Here is a 21,034-nt window from a genome sequence, read left to right as displayed (position 1 = left end):
ACTTGTGGACTGCAACTCCATCCCGTTCACTTACTTGTGATTCACATAGCGAAAAGTTACCACATAGTCCCAGCCTTTGGCGTTTCAAAGACCAGTCTTAAAGGGGTTGTCTAGGATGTTCATTTTGATGACCTATTTTTGGGACAATCCCACCCCCCCACATCCCAACTAAAACAAGTAGGAATTAGATGCATAAATCTTAGAACGTAAGGTCCGCAATGCATGGGCACCAACCGCGGGGCAGCCGCATGCGGATCATGGACCCATTCGCTTGAATGGGGTCCGCGATCTGCATCCAACGGTCCGCACCGCAAAAAGGTAGTGCATGCACTACTTTATTGCGGTGCGGAGGCACGGCCAGAAACACCACGGAAGCACTCCGTACTGCTTCCGTGGGGTTCCGATCCGTGCTTCCGTTCCACACCGCATCTCCTGGATTGCGGACCCATTCAAGTGAACGGGTCCGCATCCGTGATGCAGGGTGCACACGGCCGGTGCCCCGTGTATTGTGGACCCGCCGTATGCAACGGCCGTCTGCATGAGCCCTTATTAGGAGTCCCCTATCTCTACCGCATCTTGCAAAATTTACGGCTGCTAGGATCCTCCATTTCTAGCATAAATGATAGCAAATCTGAAGGTCCAAACCACGCCAATCTTTTCATCACTTTTCCAAATGACGAGTGACGCATAAAAACAGCAAAAGTGGCAAATTATTGCATAAATTGTGGCATGTCTTCATTTTTGACTTCTCAAAGCCAGACTTGTACCATACACAGAGCCACTGACCCCAAAAAATGCACCAAAAGTGAAAAACATCCAAAGAAACCCGTGCTGTTTGTCGTGCATTTTATCTTGCCTAATGACTTGCACCAAGTATCTGGCCTAGGGCTTCACACGAGCGAGTTTTCCGTCTGGTTATGATGCGTGAAGCAATCGCATAGCACCCGGACTGAATCCCGACCCATTCATCTCATTTTTCACGCGTCTTCTCTGCGTTCAGGAAAAATTGCAGCATGTTCTATATTGTGTGTTTTTCACACATCCCAGACTCCATAGAAGTCAATGGGGCTTGTGCGAAAAACAGAATCCAGATACAATGTGTTTTCCACTGATAATTGCTGGAGATATAGATCATTATTCTTCAGTCTTTCTTGACGCACGTGAAAAATGCATCAAAAAACGGATTGCCTGGAAAAAACACTGAACGCAGTCGCGGATTGAACTTAAACAAAAAACCATCAGTGTTGGGGCTCGTTCACGCGACCGTGTGAAGCCCGTGCTGTGGACCGCAAATTGTGTTCCCCCAATGCACGGGCATCGACGGTGGCCCAGCCGCATGGGGGTTGGCGATCCCTTCGTTCCGCAAAAAGATAGAGCAAGCTCTATCTTTTTGCTGTGTCGGAGGCGCGGAACGGAACCCCAGAAAGCACTCCATAGTGCTTCGTTCCGTGCTTCGGTTCCGCATCTTCGGGTTTGCGGACCCATTGAAGTGAATGGGTCCGCATCCGTGAGGGGGAATGCACACGGAACGATGCCCGTGTATTGTTGATTCGCAAATGCAGTCCGCAACACGGCAACGGGCAGCACACGCCCTTATACTGGACAGACCCTGGACAGAATCCGAATCGCTTGTGTGAAAGAGGCCTTAGGGTGGTGTCATATGTATTTTCATTATTTTGCTGGGCTCAGAGGTAGTTTTTGCATTTTTTGTGCTGTTTTTTTTGCATTTATAATGCCAGCTGCGGATGTTGGATGAAGGTCTATGGGAAATATGTTATACAGGACAGACAACCGTTTTGTTTGTTTTTTTGCTACTGGAGTTTTTGTTAATTAGGAGCAGTTTTTGAGCCTTTTTTTTTTTAGCAGTGTGTTCAAGTTTTGGCATTTTTTTTGTATTTTGGCATCCCCTTTTCTATAGAGAACAAACAACATGGTTTACACAGTTGATGAGAAAAAAAGTCCCTAAAAAAACATAAAAACCACACTCGATATGAAAAAACACAGGCGGTTTATATATATATATATAAACTGCTACAGCAAAACTGCATGTATGGGCCCTTCCAGCGTTTTTTGCAAGCAATTTTTCCACCTATAGTGTATTTTTGAGGCGTTCGTCTTCATTTACGTTGCGTTTTTTGTGGTCCATGACACAGCCCGCTCTGGGTATGGCGTATCTTTTTTTTCCATACTTTTTACTACACACATTTCTATAGGGGAAAAAAAAAAACAGAAAAAAAACTTTAAGACCAAACCAGACACAAGGAAAAAAAAAAATATCTTGTAAAATAAAAAAAAACGCATGAATTTGATGGTCCCCCAAAAATGCTGCAAAAGATTTTTTTTAAAACTGCGTGAAGAGCCTATGGGCTGTGATGGTTAACCTCTGGCACTCCAGCTGTGGTAAAACTACAACTCCCAAGATGCACACTTGCTTCACTGTTCTCAGAACTCCATAGAAATGAATGGGGCATGCTGGGAGTCGTAGTTTCACCACAGCTGGAGGTGCCGGAGGTTAGCCTTCATCACAGGGCCTGTGGTGTTCTGTTCTTACAAGTCATATTATCAAAACTGAGCTGTTCATGAGAGGACCACCACCTTTCTTGAACGTAACAAGTGTGGTGTCTTTTCTCAATAAAACTTAATCAATTCAAAACCACAGTGACCCCTGGGAAATGTAGTTCGGTCTATAGCGAAGGCCGACGCTCTGCGTGGCAGTTTTGACTACAGCTCCCGGCGTGCACCGCGCGAGTCTCATGTTCCGTGTTTCTGGCAGCCGGACAAGTGGCTGTGCTGCTGTGAGAGTTTAGTTTGCTGCTGTGAGTTTTACGTTTTACAGATTATTATTTCGGTCTTTTCCGGGGTGGTCGGCCGTGTCCAGGGGCCGGGATGGAGTCCGACCCTCTCCTGGTTTCTGTGGAGAAGAGCTGGTGTGCAGACCCGGACTTCAGCTCCCAGGAGAGGCTCCAGAAGCCCAGGACCGACTCGTACTCCTCCACCGCATCCTCAGGAGCTGCGGTCCTGCTGCAAGGAGAAGCAAGATCTGAAGTAGCCAATGGTGGGTATATACAAAATGCAGTGTGACCCCTTAGGGCTGCACCCCCTGCACTGGGGATCACTCTCATCATCCATTGTATGCCTATTTCGTATGACCTGTAATTCCGCAGATATGGCGGTAATAACCCTTGACCCTCCTATATCCGCCCGTCAGGCTGGATACGTAATAATAGCTCTGCACGTAGACGCGTCCGTTTTACCGCAGATCTGGTATTGTCCATTTTTAAAGGGAGAATGTGAAAAATTGTTGCAACTCGTCTCACGTGGTCCGCGTCGTCAAAGCGTGAAATCGCTATTATTATGTTATTCGCGTATCGCCAACCTATTCCGCAGAGCTGCACGCCTATTGACATCACTGATATTGGCCCCTGACTCCATTGGAGCTCATCATCTAAAGCCCAAAATGAACCTGTCAGTACGTTTCTGGGGTGTGCGAGGAAAAACCGGAGAACATACAGACTCCATTCAGATGAGGTCCTTGGTTGGATTCGAACCCGGGACCCCAGCAGGGAAACCTACTGAACGCTGAGGCACCATGCAAGGACTAATGACCTCTATCCCCTGTGTACAGCATAGGGGATGTCTGATGAGTTGGGGGTTTACCAGCTGGGGCACCAACCGATCATGGAGGGTCCCATGTTCCCACGTGTCTGCTCTGCATTTCCATAGGGTAGGCTGGAGTGCGGTGGACACGCCCGACCACCACTTCCTTCAGGTCTGGAAGCATGGGACCCCTGTTCACATCATTAGGCTTATTGCACACGAATGTGTGCGCTCCGTGGCTGTATTGCGGACCGCATTTGCGGATCTGCAATACACGGGCACCGTTCCGTGTGCATTCCGCATCACGGATGCGGACCCATTCACTTCAATGGGTCCACAAATCTGGAGGTGCGGAGCGGAAGCACGGAATGGAACCCTACGGGAGCACTACGGAGTGTCTTCCGAGGGGTTTCGCCCCGTACTTCCGTTCCGCAAAAAGATAGAACATGTCCTATCTTTTTGCGGAACGACCGGATCGCGGACCCATTAAAGTGAATGGGTCCGCGTTCCGCTGCGGCTGCCCCACGGTGGGTGTTCGTGCATTGCGGCCCGCAATTTGTGGGCCACAGTATGGCCACGGGGCGCACACGTTTGTGTGCAGCAGGCCGCGGTCGGGAGAAGTCGGACCCTCGCAGATCAGACAGTTGTCCCCTATCCTGAGCAGGACATTGCCTTTAACAGGAAATTCCACCTTAACCCTGGTTTCACACCTGAGCGTTTCTGAGACGCGCGTATTTGTCGCTCGTTTTTATGCGCGTTTTTTTGCAATAGTAAACGCGCGTTTGCCGCGCGTTTGTGTGATTGACAGCAGTGTCCTATGGCCGCAAACGCGCGTCAAAACGCCCCAAAGAAGCTCAAGAACTTGTTTATACGTCGGGCGTTTTTCAGCGCGTTCGAACGCGCTGTAAAACGAGAAAATGTGAACCAGTCCCATAGGGAAGCCTTGGTTTGCATCGGTTATGCGTTTTACAGCGCGTTCGAACGCGCTGTAAAACGCGCAAGTGTGAACTTAGGGTAAAGGGTTATTCCAGGATTTCCTTCTTTCCCCCGGACCTGTGAAGGGACGCGTACGCCTCTGCTCCCTGCCATTCGGTTCTGGTTCCCTGGATCCACTGCACTTTGTAAAGTTTTGACCCCGATGGGGAACATCATGTCTCCGCTGTGGTCAACGGTGCCTATATGAGTGGACCAAAGTACAGTGAAACGGCAGTGGACCAAGGGAACCAGAACCAAGCGGCGTGGAGCAGGTATGATTTCCTTCACAAGTCCGGGGGGGATATTGAAAAATAAAATAAAAAAATAGGATATGCCCTTTAAAGAAGAACACCTATGGGGTTGGGGCTCCTGGTTAGCCATTGTAAACCCCTTTTGTAAAACCCAATCAATAGAAATAAATTTCATGGGGGTCAGACTGCCTGGACCCCAATTCTCCTTTTTTTTTTTTTTTAAATATATATATATTTTTTTAGAGCAACGTCATATCGCCGTGTCAATGGGGCGGTGTTGCTACTCGTGTATAACGCTAGGTCAGAGGTCATTGATGGGGGGGGGGTGACACTGATGATATCTCTCATTGATCTTCATCCATCTACTGCGCCGTCGATTATCCGCTCGCTCCCACTATGAGATTCTCCTAATCCATAGATAGCAGGCAATTGCTTTAAATGCAACTCCATAATGTATGTGCCCGGCTGCACACAGGACTTCAGCTGTCTTGGCAGTGGTCCCTGGGTTGGGCACATATCTGGCCGTGTCCATATGGTATCTCTTACCCTGGGGGAGGCGATAGCTGTGGCGGTTTATGTGCAAGGGCTGATAAGTCTGAACTCTTAAAGGGAAACTCTAGAGTGCTCTCTAATTGTAACCCTAGGAGTGAATACTTATAAATTATGCTATAGAATTGCATAAGAAGCAATTACATAATGTACCTGGTTTATATGAATCAGTCTGGGTGTGAGCGGCAGGAGAGTCGGTGATCTGACCCCTCCTGTGTATAAAGGGCGCCGCCGTATAGACTTGAGCTCTATGTGGGAATTGCCTTTTATGCAACTCTCTAAAACGCCAGCCTGAATATGTAATCTAAAGAGTGAAGTTATTGCACTTATTGTTCAGAATGAGAGCAGCGAAGGCAAGGACCGAAGAGGCGGCTGTCAGTGACGTGAGTTGTAGTCACTACAGCGATTGTCACCCTTTATTTCTCGAAATGATGACCTGCTCTTGAGACATGTCATCCTGCAGAGGCCTATAAATACTCATGAGACATGTCCGTGGCCCGCAGAGGCCTATAAGGATCGGGGGGGGGGGAGATGTAGCACAGAGTTCCGAAACGCTGACTGATTTCAATGGAGGGATCCCCAGCCGGCTCTTCTCTCTATCCCATCCTGTATGGCGAACCCAGTGAGAGTTGTGATCCGATGACATCAGCAGCACAAAGCATCCCCCTGTCCTGATTGTTTGTGACATTGTACCTGAATCGATACATTGTATCAGCCAGACACAAAGGACACAATTGTAGCAAAGGCCGAGCTGTGAGGTATTAGATCTGTACTGGTTTTACTTCCTCTGGATCCAAATGTTGATTGGGTTGCCATTCACTGACAGCAAGGAAGATCTTGTATGGAGCGCTGCAGGTTTTAAACATGATGCAAACATCTGTACTGTGTTTGGTCACATTGACTAAGGGAGAAAGGACGTATAACATGGGAGACTTTTCTATGTTCTCCAGGGGTGGCGGATGAAGACCTCTACGTCAGCCAGGCTGTGGTGTTCATTGAAGACGCCATCCAGGTAAGTGTCCGCTGATTGACCGGAAAACTTGTTGTTTCCTGTTGAAAAATATTCATTTTGAAGTTAAAGGTTCATAAAGTTTTTATATACTATGAAAACCCTGCCTTATAATTCAGCTTTCGGGCTTTTGCAGGCTTCAGAGCTGAAATCTGATATGCATTATATCAAGATCTCTTTACATCAGGCACTGGGATCTGCCGAATGTAGGAAAAACTGTGCCCGGGGCTCTTCTCCAGCAGAATCGGGTGCATGCGCACATAGTATAATGCAGGGCGTGACTCTGGATCAGTACATGATAAGTAATGTATGTACACAGTGATTCAACCAGCAGAATAGTGAGCGCAGCTCTGGAGTATAATACAGGATGTAATTCAGGATCAGTACAGGATAAGTAATGTAATGTATGTACACAGTGACTCCACCAGCAGAATAGTGAGTGCAGCTCTGGAGTATAATACAGGATGTAACTCAGGATCAGTACAGGATGAGTAATGTATGTACAGTCGTGGCCAAAAGTTTTGAGAATGACACAAATATTAGTTTTCACAAAGTTTGCTGCTAAACTGCTTTTAGATCTTTGTTTCAGTTGTTTCTGTGATGTAGTGAAATATAATTACAGGCACTTCATACTAGGGCTGCAACGATTAATCGATAACTGGATTCGTTGTTGACAAATCCAGTTATCGAATAATCGCCGATTCATTGCTATGCAGGCGGGCGGTTTACTTTAAGTCACTGCATCTTTATTTTACCTTACAATCGTGACGCTCCAGTAACAACTCTGCAGGCAGAGCGGAGGGCGGCGTAACGTCACTTACTCATGTGACGCGCCTGCTCCGCCTCCGTCATTCATAAAGTGGGCGGAGCAGGTGCGTGACGTGACGCCGCCCTCCGCTCTGCCTGCAGAGTTGTTACTGGAGCGTCACGATTGTAAGGTAAAATAAAGATGCAGTGAGGGATTAGTCTGCTGTGAGCAGCAGGGCCGGGGCTGTTATGGGTAGGGGGATCGGTCTATGGCACTGCTATGGGAGGGGGAAATCTGTCTATGGCACTTCTGGGGAGGTGGGATCTGTGCACTGTTATGGGGAAAGGGATCTGTGCACTGTTATGGGGAAAGGGATCTGTGCACTGTTATGGGGAAAGGGATCTGTGCACTGTTATGGGGAAAGGGATCTGTGCACTGTTATGGGGAAAGGGATCTGTGCACTGTTATGGGGAAAGGGATCTGTGCACTGTTATGGGGAAAGGGATCTGTGCACTGTTATGGGGAAAGGGATCTGTGCACTGTTATGGGGAAAGGGATCTGTGCACTGTTATGGGGAAAGGGATCTGTGCACTGTTATGGGGAAAGGGATCTGTGCACTGTTATGGGGAAAGGGATCTGTGCACTGTTATGGGGAAAGGGATCTGTGCACTGTTATGGGGAAAGGGATCTGTGCACTGTTATGGGGAAAGGGATCTGTGCACTGTTATGGGGAAAGGGATCTGTGCACTGTTATGGGGAAAGGGATCTGTGCACTGTTATGGGGAAAGGGATCTGTGCACTGTTATGGGGAAAGGGATCTGTGCACTGTTATGGGGAAAGGGATCTGTGCACTGTTATGGGGAAAGGGATCTGTGCACTGTTATGGGGAGAGGGATCTGTGCACTGTTATGGGGAAAGGGATCTGTGCACTGTTATGGGGAAAGGGATCTGTGCACTGTTATGGGGAAAGGGATCTGTGCACTGTTATGGGGAAAGGGATCTGTGCACTGTTATGGGGAAAGGGATCTGTGCACTGTTATGGGGAAAGGGATCTGTGCACTGTTATGGGGAAAGGGATCTGTGCACTGTTATGGGGAAAGGGATCTGTGCACTGTTATGGGGAAAGGGATCTGTGCACTGTTATGGGGAAAGGGATCTGTGCACTGTTATGGGGAAAGGGATCTGTGCACTGTTATGGGGAAAGGGATCTGTGCACTGTTATGGGGAAAGGGATCTGTGCACTGTTATGGGGAAAGGGATCTGTGCACTGTTATGGGGAAAGGGATCTGTGCACTGTTATGGGGAAAGGGATCTGTGCACTGTTATGGGGAAAGGGATCTGTGCACTGTTATGGGGAAAGGGATCTGTGCACTGTTATGGGGAAAGGGATCTGTGCACTGTTATGGGGAAAGGGATCTGTGCACTGTTATGGGGAAAGGGATCTGTGCACTGTTATGGGGAAAGGGATCTGTGCACTGTTATGGGGAAAGGGATCTGTGCACTGTTATGGGGAAAGGGATCTGTGCACTGTTATGGGGAAAGGGATCTGTGCACTGTTATGGGGAAAGGGATCTGTGCACTGTTATGGGGAAAGGGATCTGTGCACTGTTATGGGGAAAGGGATCTGTGCACTGTTATGGGGAAAGGGATCTGTGCACTGTTATGGGGAAAGGGATCTGTGCACTGTTATGGGGAAAGGGATCTGTGCACTGTTATGGGGAAAGGGATCTGTGCACTGTTATGGGGAAAGGGATCTGTGCACTGTTATGGGGAAAGGGATCTGTGCACTGTTATGGGGAAAGGGATCTGTGCACTGTTATGGGGAAAGGGATCTGTGCACTGTTATGGGGAAAGGGATCTGTGCACTGTTATGGGGAAAGGGATCTGTGCACTGTTATGGGGAAAGGGATCTGTGCACTGTTATGGGGAAAGGGATCTGTGCACTGTTATGGGGAAAGGGATCTGTGCACTGTTATGGGGAAAGGGATCTGTGCACTGTTATGGGGAAAGGGATCTGTGCACTGTTATGGGGAAAGGGATCTGTGCACTGTTATGGGGAAAGGGATCTGTGCACTGTTATGGGGAAAGGGATCTGTGCACTGTTATGGGGAAAGGGATCTGTGCACTGTTATGGGGAAAGGGATCTGTGCACTGTTATGGGGAAAGGGATCTGTGCACTGTTATGGGGAAAGGGATCTGTGCACTGTTATGGGGAAAGGGATCTGTGCACTGTTATGGGGAAAGGGATCTGTGCACTGTTATGGGGAAAGGGATCTGTGCACTGTTATGGGGAAAGGGATCTGTGCACTGTTATGGGGAAAGGGATCTGTGCACTGTTATGGGGAAAGGGATCTGTGCACTGTTATGGGGAAAGGGATCTGTGCACTGTTATGGGGAAAGGGATCTGTGCACTGTTATGGGGAAAGGGATCTGTGCACTGTTATGGGGAAAGGGATCTGTGCACTGTTATGGGGAAAGGGATCTGTGCACTGTTATGGGGAAAGGGATCTGTGCACTGTTATGGGGAAAGGGATCTGTGCACTGTTATGGGGAAAGGGATCTGTGCACTGTTATGGGGAAAGGGATCTGTGCACTGTTATGCCCATAACAGTGCACAGATCCCCTTGCCCATAACAGTGCACAGATCCCCTTGCCCATAACAGTGCACAGATCCCCTTGCCCATAACAGTGCACAGATCCCCTTGCCCATAACAGTGCACAGATCCCCTTGCCCATAACAGTGCACAGATCCCCTTGCCCATAACAGTGCACAGATCCCCTTGCCCATAACAGTGCACAGATCCCCCTCTCCATAACAGCGCCACCCACAATTTGTTTTAGTATGGCCTTTGAACATAATTTTTTAAGTAAAATCATATAAACTGCTTTGTTTTGTAATTTTGTTGTTTTTCCCGATTAATCGTAGAAATTAATCGGCAACTAATCGATTATTCAAATAATCGTTAGCTGCAGCCCTACTTCATACGTTTCAAAGGCTTTTATCGACAATTACATGACATTTATGCAAAGAGTCAGTATTTGCAGTGTTGGCCCTTCTTTTTCAGGACCTCTGCAATCCGACTGGGCATGCTCTCAATCAACTTCTGGGCCAATTCCTGACTGATAGCAACCCATTCTTTCATAATCACTTCTTGGAGTTTGTCAGAATTAGTGGGTTTTTGTTTGTCCACCCGCCTCTTAAGGATTGACCACAAGTTCTCAATGGGATTAAGATCTGGGGAGTTTCCTGGCCATGGACCCAAAATGTCAACGTTTTGGTCCCCGAGCCACTTAGTTATCACTTTTGCCTTATGGCACGGTGCTCCATCGTGCTGGAAAATGCATTGTTCTTCACCAAACTGTTGATGGATTGTTGGAAGAAGTTGCTGTTGGAGGGTGTTTTGGTACCATTCTTTATTCATGGCTGTGTTTTTGGGCAAAATTGTGAGTGAGCCCACTCCCTTGGATGAGAAGCAACCCCACACATGAATGGTCTCAGGATGCTTTACTGTTGGCATGACACAGGACTGATGGTAGCGCTCACCTTTTCTTCTCCGGACAAGCCTTTTTCCAGATGCCCCAAACAATCGGAAAGAGGCTTCATCGGAGAATATGACTTTGCCCCAGTCCTCAGCAGTCCATTCACCATACTTTCTGCAGAAGATCAATATGTCCCTGATGTTTTTTTTGGAGAGAAGTGGCTTCTTTGCTGCCCTTCTTGACACCAGGCCATCTTACAAAAGTCTTCGCCTCACTGTGCGTGCAGATGCGCTCACACCTGCCTGCTGCCATTCCTGAGCAAGCTCTGCACTGGTGGCACTCCGATCCCGCAGCTGAATCCTCTTTAGGAGATGATCCTGGCGCTTGCTGGACTTTCTTGGACGCCCTGAAGCCTTCTTAACAAGAATTGAACCTCTTTCCTTGAAGTTCTTGATGATCCTATAAATTGTTGATTGAGGTGCAATCTTAGTAGCCACAATATCCTTGCCTGTGAAGCCATTTTTATGCAACGCAATGATGGCTGCACGCGTTTCTTTGCAGGTCACCATGGTTAACAATGGAAGAACAATGATTTCAAGCATCACCCTCCTTTTAACAGGTCAAGTCTGCCATTTTAACCCAATCAGCCTGACATAATGAGCTCCAGCCTTGTGCTCGTCAACATTCTCACCTGAGTTAACAAGACGATTACTGAAATGATCTCAGCAGGTCCTTTAATGACAGCAATGAAATGCAGTGGAAAGGTTTTTTTGGGATTAAGTTAATTTTCATGGCAAAGAAGGACTATGCAATTCATCTGATCACTCTTCATAACATTCTGGAGTATATGCAAATTGCTATTATAAAAACTTAAGCAGCAACTTTTCCAATTTGCAATATTTATCTTATTCTCAAAACTTTTGGCCACGACTGTACACAGTGTCTCCACCAGCAGAATAGTGAGTGCTGCTCTGGAGTATAATACAGGATGTAACTCGGGATCAGTACAGGATAAGTAATATATACAGTGACTCCATTAATGTGATTTTATCTGTATATAAACAGTCAGATGCCGGTCACTAATAATCTGTAAGATAATGAATGTCTTCTATGTTTTATCTCTCAGTATCGGGCACATATCTTCTTATGATAGTCCTGTAATAAAATATTTCATTCCTCGCCTCGGGTGTATTATGTACCGAAATATTTTAGGAGAGAGCAAGGATAGCTTGTGACATGAGGGCGGAGGGTTTAGTCCAGTCCTCCCCACTGTTTTCTTACATTTATTGGACAAAGAGACCTTTTTATTGTGCGTGAATTGGGGTCTCGGCCTAAATTAACCTCCTATCAAAAAGACTGATTTGCAGACGTCAGCAGTTCCCAACAGCAGCATCGCTCGCCCGTGTGCGGGATTACCTCTGGATAAAAAACAAACAAACATGAAGCCACTTTGTAAATAGTCTTAATGTATACCGCTGCTGTGCAGGCCTGTCTCCATGGTTACAGACTACAAACACACCCTGTGTAGTCTGATCCTGCAGTCCGCTCTCTTTTCCTGACTTCTACCATCTATAGATTAGCACAGTAGGGGGGACATACTGGTTATATCTGTATCAACAAGGCTTTCTCTTTGTGTCTGCAGTATCGCTCCATAGACCATCGCGTTGACCAGAACTCCCTGCAGTTGTATCGATGGTATTATTCCGACTTGTGCCAGAGGTGAGCCGTGCAAATTTACAGTAAATGATAAAGATTCGCCATCATCCCTCAAAGACGCCACATAAAGGTTTTTTGGGGGATTAGATATTGATGACCTCTCTTAAGGATAGGCCATCAGTATCTGATTGGTAGTGGCCCAACCCCCCCCCATCGATCTGCTGTTTTGGGCAGTGGGCGGAAGGCCGTTAATGCCAGCTGAGCTGCAGTACCCCTACATGGCCACTACGTAGTGCACAGAACCGTTTGCTTCTGGCTCCCTCCACTGCGTAGTTTCCAGCGTTAGCTCCTGCCCTGTACAGCGGATCAACGCGGAGTTGTCGGACTGAGAGTAGGCCATCAATGTCTAAACCCTGGAAAACCCTATTCTAGGAATGTCATTATCTGAGTATGTGGAATTAAAGGGCATCTGTCAGCAGCTTTGTACCTATGACACTGGCTGACCTTGGTAGCTGAAGGCATCTGTGTTGGTCCCATGTTCATTATGTTTTAATATATGCAAGTAAACCTCTAGGAGCAACGGGGGCGTTGCCGTTACACCTAGAGGCTCTGCTCTCTCTACAACTCTCTCCACTTTGATTGACAGGGCCAGGCAGTGAAAACAATTCTGATTTATTATGCGGTACCACCCTCTTGTCCTTAAAGGGATTTTTCTATCATGAACACTTATCAACGATGTAGAGAAGAGGCTGGAATTGCCTGATCAATGGTGGTCCGACCACTGGGACCCCCACCGATCACAAGAATGGAGCAATGGTCCAGCATACGTGCTACCACCTTTTTCAATCTCTGTCGGACCGGCACAGGTAGCCAGGTGCTGTGCTACCTCTGTCAGTCCCTTAAAAGGGACCCTGCTCTCATGATCAGTGGGGCTCCCGGTGGTGGAGAGAGATGTGTCATTTAGGGCTCATGCACACAAACCTATTTTTTTTTTTTTTTCCTGGTCTGCGGACCCATTCACGGGTGTGCTGTCCGTATCTGATGAAACCCCATTGAAGTGAATGGGTCCGCATCCGACCCGCAAAAACTGCAAAAATAAAATACGTTTGTGTGCGTGAGCCCTAAATGACCTGTGTGCTGTCCATATCCGTATGCCTGTTCCGCATTGTGAAACACTTGCAGCCGTGTACATGACCTCATGACCTCTAGATCAGTATGTGCTGCATCTATCAGCAAAGCATTTGCAGTGCTGTTGAATGCCGTCAATTGTCCTCTGTTATCAGCCATTTCAATCACGTCAGGAATTAACTCTTTAAGGTTCAGTTCAGTCCAAAACTGCTCATTTGTCTCCCGTATTTCCGGTTGTAATGACGTTTACATGGGAGCGACCGATAGGCGCCGTTGCACTTGGGCAGTGCCTGCTCCTCAGGGTGACGTCTACTTCTTCTATTCCCCTCTTCCCCCTTCGGAAGGATTTTAAATGTGACGATCTGTGTGAATCTGGCGTTGGCCTTTGTAGAGAGTCCGTCTTCGCTGACGCTCACATCGGATGTCCGTTACCGCAAGGCTGCCTGGGAGCCGCCGTGTGGCCTGACTGAGAGCATCGAGTTTATCACCTTCCTGCTATTTGTTGCTGACCTCTCTGTGAAGGTAAGTGCCCGGTGCGGCAGGAGGCCTCCCTATAGTCCCTCCTCCTAAGAAAGATAACCCCCCCCGCCCTTAGTTATAGGAGCAATCAGAGTATTAAAGGGGTGCACCACTTTGGACAATCTTTGTTTCTTATAAAACTCCTTTAGTAGCTGATCTAAAGGTATCCTCCTGCCCTGACCCCAGAGATCAGTTGTAATGTGTGGAGGAATCAGGCAACAGGTGTTCAGTTTCTCTGCAGCGCCTCCACTGGGTAAATGGTGTATTACACCGTTGGAGTCAAACTGAAATCAAAGTGCTGTCTGTCTTATAGTGGTTTCACACTGTAAATGTATCCATAGCTCCCCCATTCACCTAATGAAGGCCAAAAGAGTCACTTTTTTTTAATTTTTTTTATTTTATTACTGGCATAATGCTGTTATCCAATACATTCCAGAAATGTAAGGGTTACATAGCATCATAAATTAATATAATGCTATGTGAATCCCGTCAGGCTGCGATGCGGACTCGCTGCGGGAGGAACGCTTGTCTGCAAGGGGCCTAAGAGATGTGACGGCAAATAAATACTCAGAATTACAACACCACACAAACTAAATAACAATAGTGTTTATTTATTTTAAATATTTTATTTAAACACAAAAAGCAGAGTTCATGCACAAATATCTCCCTCCCTCCAGTTATTAACAATAGCCATTGGTGACCGTGTTCCACTGTCCTCTGATAGTTTTATTTACACATGATTTTCCTTTTTTTAACATTTTTATAAGGTTTTAAGGATGACAAAATAAAGATGTAGTTTTAATTTGTACATATATTGGGTTGGGACCCCTAAAGAGATTTCTTTTTGGTCAGTTGACCGTTGGGGATTTTGTTGAAATTATCCCGAGGGTCCCATCTAGGGCCTTCAATTTGATTAACTCCTCAAAGCATACTGCGTACATTGTACGGCGCTGTTCTTGATATTGCAGCCCAGGCTCATTCACTTGAGTGGGACTGAGCTGCACATAGGCCAAGTGACTGATGACGTCACTGGTCTAGGAAGAGGCCACAGTGCTTACTGATCGACAGGGGTTTTGGGAGTCGGACCCCCCACCGATCAGATACTGATAACCTGTCCTGAGTATAGGCCATTAATATTGTACGCCCTAAAACCCCTTTAAAAAAAGTAAAGCAAGGACTGGAAATGTGACATGAAATTTTATTTTCTTTTTTCATTTTTTAGAGTTATTTAATTGGGTGGAATGAGTTCATGAAGAACAAATGGCTGCTCTGCTACATCGTGACTCTTTCGGTTTCCATTGCGGATTGGACGGTGTCTTTGTGCTTCATGTGCAGAGAGGTAAGAGGTGTCCCCCATGACTAAGCCGGTCTTGTGTGAAGACAGAACACGTTGCTTGTAATTTCTGCTCCTCATTGTAACGCCCTGCGCAAGGACGAGGGTGCGGCTCGAGGAAGCTCCCAGTGCAAACAGGCACTTGACCCTTAAAGGGACACACTGTTAAATACAACTAAAGAAAATGCTGGATAACACTCATCATTGATCCAAAGGGTAAACTACACCTCTAAAAAGTATTTTTTATGTTTTCCTAGAGCTGTTCATTTTGCTCCCCCTCCAATGCCTGAGCATATAAACTATTGGTTTGTGGCAGAGACGGTCTGTGACTAGGAGAGGCAGCTGCTCCCATGTTCTGTCTGCATTGAAACCATCAGGAATAAATGGGTTATCGCACAGATTTACGGAAAAACACTGTATTTTACTGACAGAGTGGAATTTTCAACCACTTTTTATCTTGTTTTTTTCTTACCCCTCTGCAGCTCTGATATCTTCATTTTCTGAGGATGGACAGCAGCACCTGCATCTCTCGGGAGTGCACTGCAGTCGGCTTTTGTAAAAGGGGTATTGCCATCTCAGACATTGAAGGCACAGCAGCGCACGGCGAGTGGCTGCCAGAATAAAACTACGACATGTCCGACATTCATTCCGGCAGCCTCTCGCCGTGCCTCCGCCGGAACTCTGCACCGCCCCCATTATAGTCAATGGGGACGGAGCGGCAATCCGGAGGCACACAGTCACCAGCGGCAGAACGGATCCGACAGGCTGTTCACCCGACGGAACAGCCTGCCGGAGGTCCGTGCCGCTAGTGTGAAAGTAGCCTAAGCAGATGGGAATAAGCTGCTGCCGGACATTTCTGGTGGTGGCTTATCTCCTGTGAGAACTTCTCACAGGAGATAAGCCACCACCAGAAATGTCCGGCAGCAGCTTATTCCCATCTGCTTAGGCTACTTTCACACTAGCGGCACGGAAAGGGATTTGACCTGTTAAAACCCAAATGCCCGACCCTTCTTTCCCCCCAATATCTGCTGCCTGTGGGGAGGGAGATTCGGGAGGCCCACATACACATTAAATGGTCGCCCGATGAGGACAAAATCAAAGGGTTCAGTTGATGTTGATGTTCTAATTTTTATGGCCAGCTTTGGCTAAGGGGACAAGACTGACGGAGCAAAATCACCACTGTCCACACATGATGATAATCGCCTGAATTTCCGTATTCCTTATTTAAAGTGGGTGAGAATCCGGAGGCTCCTGCGACCGTTCTTCCTTCTCCAAAACTCTTCTCTTATGAAGAAGACTCTCAAATGCATCAAGAGAACATTACCGGAGATGGGCAGGTACGAGGGCAAACAGAAGGCTTTGGGGGGTGTCTTCAGCCATCGCTGTGCTAGGTGTTTCAGTCAAAGCTTGGTGACCATTAATGTCTGCCAGTATGGCTTCTCTTCACTTCGGTTCTTTCCCACTCATTACCTTGTGCATCGTCCCGTGTATATGGGGTCGTACACAGGACTACAGGCTACACACTGGAGTGGTTTGTAGTCTGTTACTATAGAGACGCATAGGTCTGCAGAGCTGTATACACAAAACTGTAGGATGTTTTTGGATCAGCCACCTGATAGCAGCCAGCTCAGCGCACAGTTGTTCTAGGCCTCATGCACGCGGCCGTTGTTCTGGTCCGCATCCGAGCCGCAGTTTTTGCGGCTCGGGTGCGGACCCATTCACTTCAATGGGGGCCGCAAAAGAGGCGGACAGCACTCCGTGTGCTGTCCGCATCCGTTGCTCCGTTCCGTGGCCCGGCAAAAAAAATAGAACCTGTCCTATTCTTGTCCGTTTTGCGGACAAGAATAGGCTTTTCTACAATGGGCCGCCTGTTCCGTTCCGCAAATTGCGAAAGGCACACGGGCGGCTTTCGTGTTTTGCGGATCCGCCAAAAAACGGAACGGTCGTGTGCATGAGGCCTTATTGTGATGTGCAAGTGTCTTGTTTGTGCAGCGTGTAACCCACGGACTTGTTTCCTTATAGTGTGATGCTGCTCCTGGCTTTGCACCTCTGCCTCTTCACCATGTTCGGTATGCTGCTGTTTGCTCACGCAAAGGTAACCACCCAACTAATTAGAAAGCTGCTTTGCCTATTACTTGCGCGGCCACTAGGCGCCCTGCGCACCTGCAACTGCCTCTTTGGCATCGTTTTAATGGACTTTAAGCTTAAAGGGGTCCTCTGCTTTGGACAAACTGTACTTTTCAGAAAGGTCCCTTGACAATAAGCAGATGACAAAGTGTCTTCCTGCTGGGAACCTCCAGCGAGTGGTTGTAATCTGTGAGGAAACCTGGCAGTAAGTGTTCAGTTTCCCTGCAGCGCCACCACAGGGGGAAATGAAGCATTACACAGTGCGCATCAATGGGTTGTGCAATACAAGACAGGACAGGTCCTCCAGATCTAGAGGAGCTCATTGTGATTGCTCTTTCCTCTGGCCAAGAGATGAGGACACCTCTGTTCACTTTTGAAGGTGGTATGAAACTGGGCAACTTTAAGGAGTTGTCCCATGCCAACGTATCCCCTAGTCACAGGATTGACGATAGATGTCTGATGGGAGTTTGACCAATGTGGGTGCCCCCCTGCCAATCAATAGAATGGGGGACCTAGACACCCATCCCCTATCCTGTGTATAGCGGATCATTTGTCATAGGACAACCCCTTTAATCTAGACCATCCATGCTCAACCTGTGGCCCTCCAGCTGTTGCAAAACTTCAACTCCCAGCATGCCCGAATAGCCTACAGCTATCAGCCTACAGCAGGGCATTGTGGGAGTTGTAGTTTTACAACAGCTGGAGGGCCGCAGGTTGGGCATCCCTGATCTAGACCATCCCCTTTCATAAAGATAAACCCTTTCAATATGCTGCATCAGGGAAAATGGATGCGTGACCCCCCCGTCCCCCCATCTACTCCCAAAATGCGCCTCTGGCCCGGCCATTTGAAGCGGTTGTCGCTTCCCCCATAACCCTTAGAAGTTTGTACCAAATACATTACTTGGCACATAGTGATTCAAAGCACCAACCTTACCAGGGTATGGAGAATTTAACCTCTCTGCTCTATCCTGACTCATGATGGGAGTAGTAGTTATGTCGGTCTCCGGTATGATCTTGCTGTATAATTATATTATAATAATAGCTTTCACCCGATTCATAAGCTCCTTGTGGGTAATGTGATGTTGCGATGCCTGATGATTTGCAGGTTTTCTTCTTTTACGCTCTCCTGCAGTCAAGAGGATGATCAGAGTTCTACTTTCACCCATCCTTTGCTGTCCCGAAATGTCCACGTTCAGATGTTCGAGGCCTGCAGTAATAGAAGACCTATGCTTATTATTAGCACCCACCTATAGTCCCGTATACTGCATAATCAGGCACCTTGCCAGACTTTTGGAATTGTACTGTATTTAAAGGGATTACCCCATGGTTAATGTGAAAAAAATGAAAATCAGACATCATATAGTACATGACAACCTCTTTCTAATAAAGCTAGAAGCAGCCCTGTGCCTCACATGGGTCCAGAGATCTCCACATTTATTGCTGCAATTGTTCTGTTACATTTATTTCAGGCTGGCAGCTCAGGGGGGCGTGTCCTTTCTCATGGGGCGTGTCCTTTCTGCTGCAGCTGGTGGCAGTTGAAGGATGGAACTGTGCATGTATATCAACCTTAGTGAGCTGGGCAGGCAATTTAGAAAAAGGGCAAACAGCAGGTGGCGCCGTGCTATGTCTGTATTTGTGTTTATTCTGTTTTCCTTCCAGTTCCTTGTGAAAAGTGGGCACTAATTCTAGGAATTGTCTAATCTGCTGTTTCCCCGTTATCCGCTGTTTCCGTCTGACTGTGTAATGAATGATTAATTCCGCTTCAGCGGATAAGGGGTCATATTTATACTTGTCCTGTGCGCTTTAATGTTAACGCGATGTAGCGGTTAGGAGCCCTTTGTTTGTGAACCAAAAACGGCACGATTTGGTGCACATTTTACGGTGCAGTTTTCTGCCAGATCCGCTTCGGCCCGCTACGTGTGGCTGTACCCTGTTTATGCCATTGAGCTACTCGAAACCCATTCATACCAACAGTTGTCTCCGTTTGCTCTCGTTTCTGTGTAGGTTGACAGCCCTCTGCTTTCCTCTGTTGTCAGGACTAAGCTCTCCTGTATGTAAGCACCTGATCTTCTTCTTTTCTTTAGACTGTCAGCTCTTGGTCACATTCTCCCTTCTCCTTCACCTGATCCGTAGATATAACATCTCATTAATTGACTTCATCCTTTATCTTGGGTGTTACATGGAATATTTCTTTATCCCTCACCACGCCTGTGTCCGCTGCCAGGATTCGAAGGTGGACGTTGAGTGGTTGAGATACTTTCGCAATCTGCCGGACTCCCTGACCTCCCTCCTGGTGCTGCTGACCACCGCCAACAACCCCGACGGTGAGTCCAAGGCGTCTTATACCTAGCCAATGGGATATATTGTTAAAGGGGTTTTCTGAGACTTTTATACTGAAGACCTCTCCTCTGGATAAGTAATCAGTATCTGATCCGTGGGGGTCCGACACCCTGGACCCCCGCTGATCAGCTGTTTGAGAAGTAGCACGGCAGCCTTCTCTCAGCCCACCAGGCACAGCACTGTACATTGTATAGCGGCCGTGCTCAGCATCACCTAGAACAAGGATTCTCAACCTGCGGCCCTCCAGCTGTTGTAAAACTACAACTCCCCCCATGCCCTGCTGGAGGCTGTCCAGGCATGCTGGGAGTTGTAGTTTTGCAACAGTTAGAAGGCCGCAGGTTGGGCATCCCTGACCTAGACCATGTGACCGATGAACATGTTGTCACCGGCCTAGGCTAAGCTGCGAGGAGGCCGCGGCGCTACAGTGATCACTGGTGCCGTCTCAAACTGCTGATCGGCGATGGTCCTGGGGGGTGTCAGACCCCTACCAATCAGATACTGATGACCTATCCAGGGGATAGGCCATCAGTTAAAAAAATCTCATTTCAAGTAGCAATGCAGAGTGACTGTTTTGTCTCTAGGTGCCTCTAGAGTTTGGGGTAGCCTATATACTGTACCTGGAATCCAGCTGAAAAGGACATTTAGGAGGAGCGTTGTGAGGAGAGCTCTGTCTGAGCCAATTGCTATTGCTCGAAACGCACCTCATGTCGCTGATTGGCTGAGAAATGGTAACTGGCAGAACACGCCCACTGTGCTCCTTCTTAATGTCCTTTTCAGCAGGATGCCCAGTTTAATAGATCGCTCTCCAAACTCCTGTTCAGGGGGCTGTAATGTGTATAGTCTGGGCTCCTATTTTACCCTTTTATGAGCATTTGTCAGTGGCTTATAGATGACCATAAATCAGTCAACTGAACACTCGTTTGGCCCCCTCCATACACATGCATCCTGGGCTTAGCTGAGCATGCATTTGTTCTCAGTATAGAGAGGGAAAATAAACTGCTGCCAACTCTGCCTGCGGCTTATCTCCCTTATGGGGGCCATTCGGAGGGATCCTGACATCACCATAATGCCTCCCCGCCCGCAGTACCTCACAGCTATGGTCGTCATTAGAGATGAGCAAACTTCTGTTTTAAGTTCGGCGTCTAAAGTTCGGCTTCCGGTTAGCGGAGGATCCCGATATGGATTCCGAATTCCGTTGTGGTCCGTAGTAGCGGAATCAATAATGGCCATTATTGATTCCGCTACCACGGACCACAACGGAATTCGGAATCCATATCGGGATCCTCCGCTAACCGGAAGCCGAACTTTAGACGCCGAACTTA

The 21,034-nt window shown here is 47.6% G+C and overlaps 1 protein-coding gene across 1 annotated transcript in view; it reads left to right on the top strand.

Annotated features, from left to right (window-relative positions):
* The first annotated feature begins 2,886 nt into the window (after nucleotides 1-2,886).
* Nucleotides 2,887-21,034, top strand: part of TPCN2 (two pore segment channel 2) — a 36,600-nt gene continuing 18,452 nt past the window's right edge. Inside the window, exons 1-8 of the mRNA XM_040409518.1 lie at nucleotides 2,887-3,055; nucleotides 6,323-6,384; nucleotides 12,252-12,328; nucleotides 13,738-13,915; nucleotides 15,135-15,251; nucleotides 16,476-16,582; nucleotides 17,268-17,340; nucleotides 19,597-19,696. Of these exons, the coding sequence (XP_040265452.1) occupies nucleotides 2,887-3,055; nucleotides 6,323-6,384; nucleotides 12,252-12,328; nucleotides 13,738-13,915; nucleotides 15,135-15,251; nucleotides 16,476-16,582; nucleotides 17,268-17,340; nucleotides 19,597-19,696 (883 nt within the window). The remainder of the gene's footprint in view (nucleotides 3,056-6,322; nucleotides 6,385-12,251; nucleotides 12,329-13,737; nucleotides 13,916-15,134; nucleotides 15,252-16,475; nucleotides 16,583-17,267; nucleotides 17,341-19,596; nucleotides 19,697-21,034) is intronic.

Source organism: Bufo bufo, chromosome 10, assembly GCF_905171765.1.
Source record: "Bufo bufo chromosome 10, aBufBuf1.1, whole genome shotgun sequence".
Taxonomy (NCBI): domain Eukaryota; kingdom Metazoa; phylum Chordata; class Amphibia; order Anura; family Bufonidae; genus Bufo; species Bufo bufo.
The sequence above is the reverse complement of the archived record's forward strand: the minus strand, read 5'-3'. Positions and strand labels throughout refer to the sequence as shown.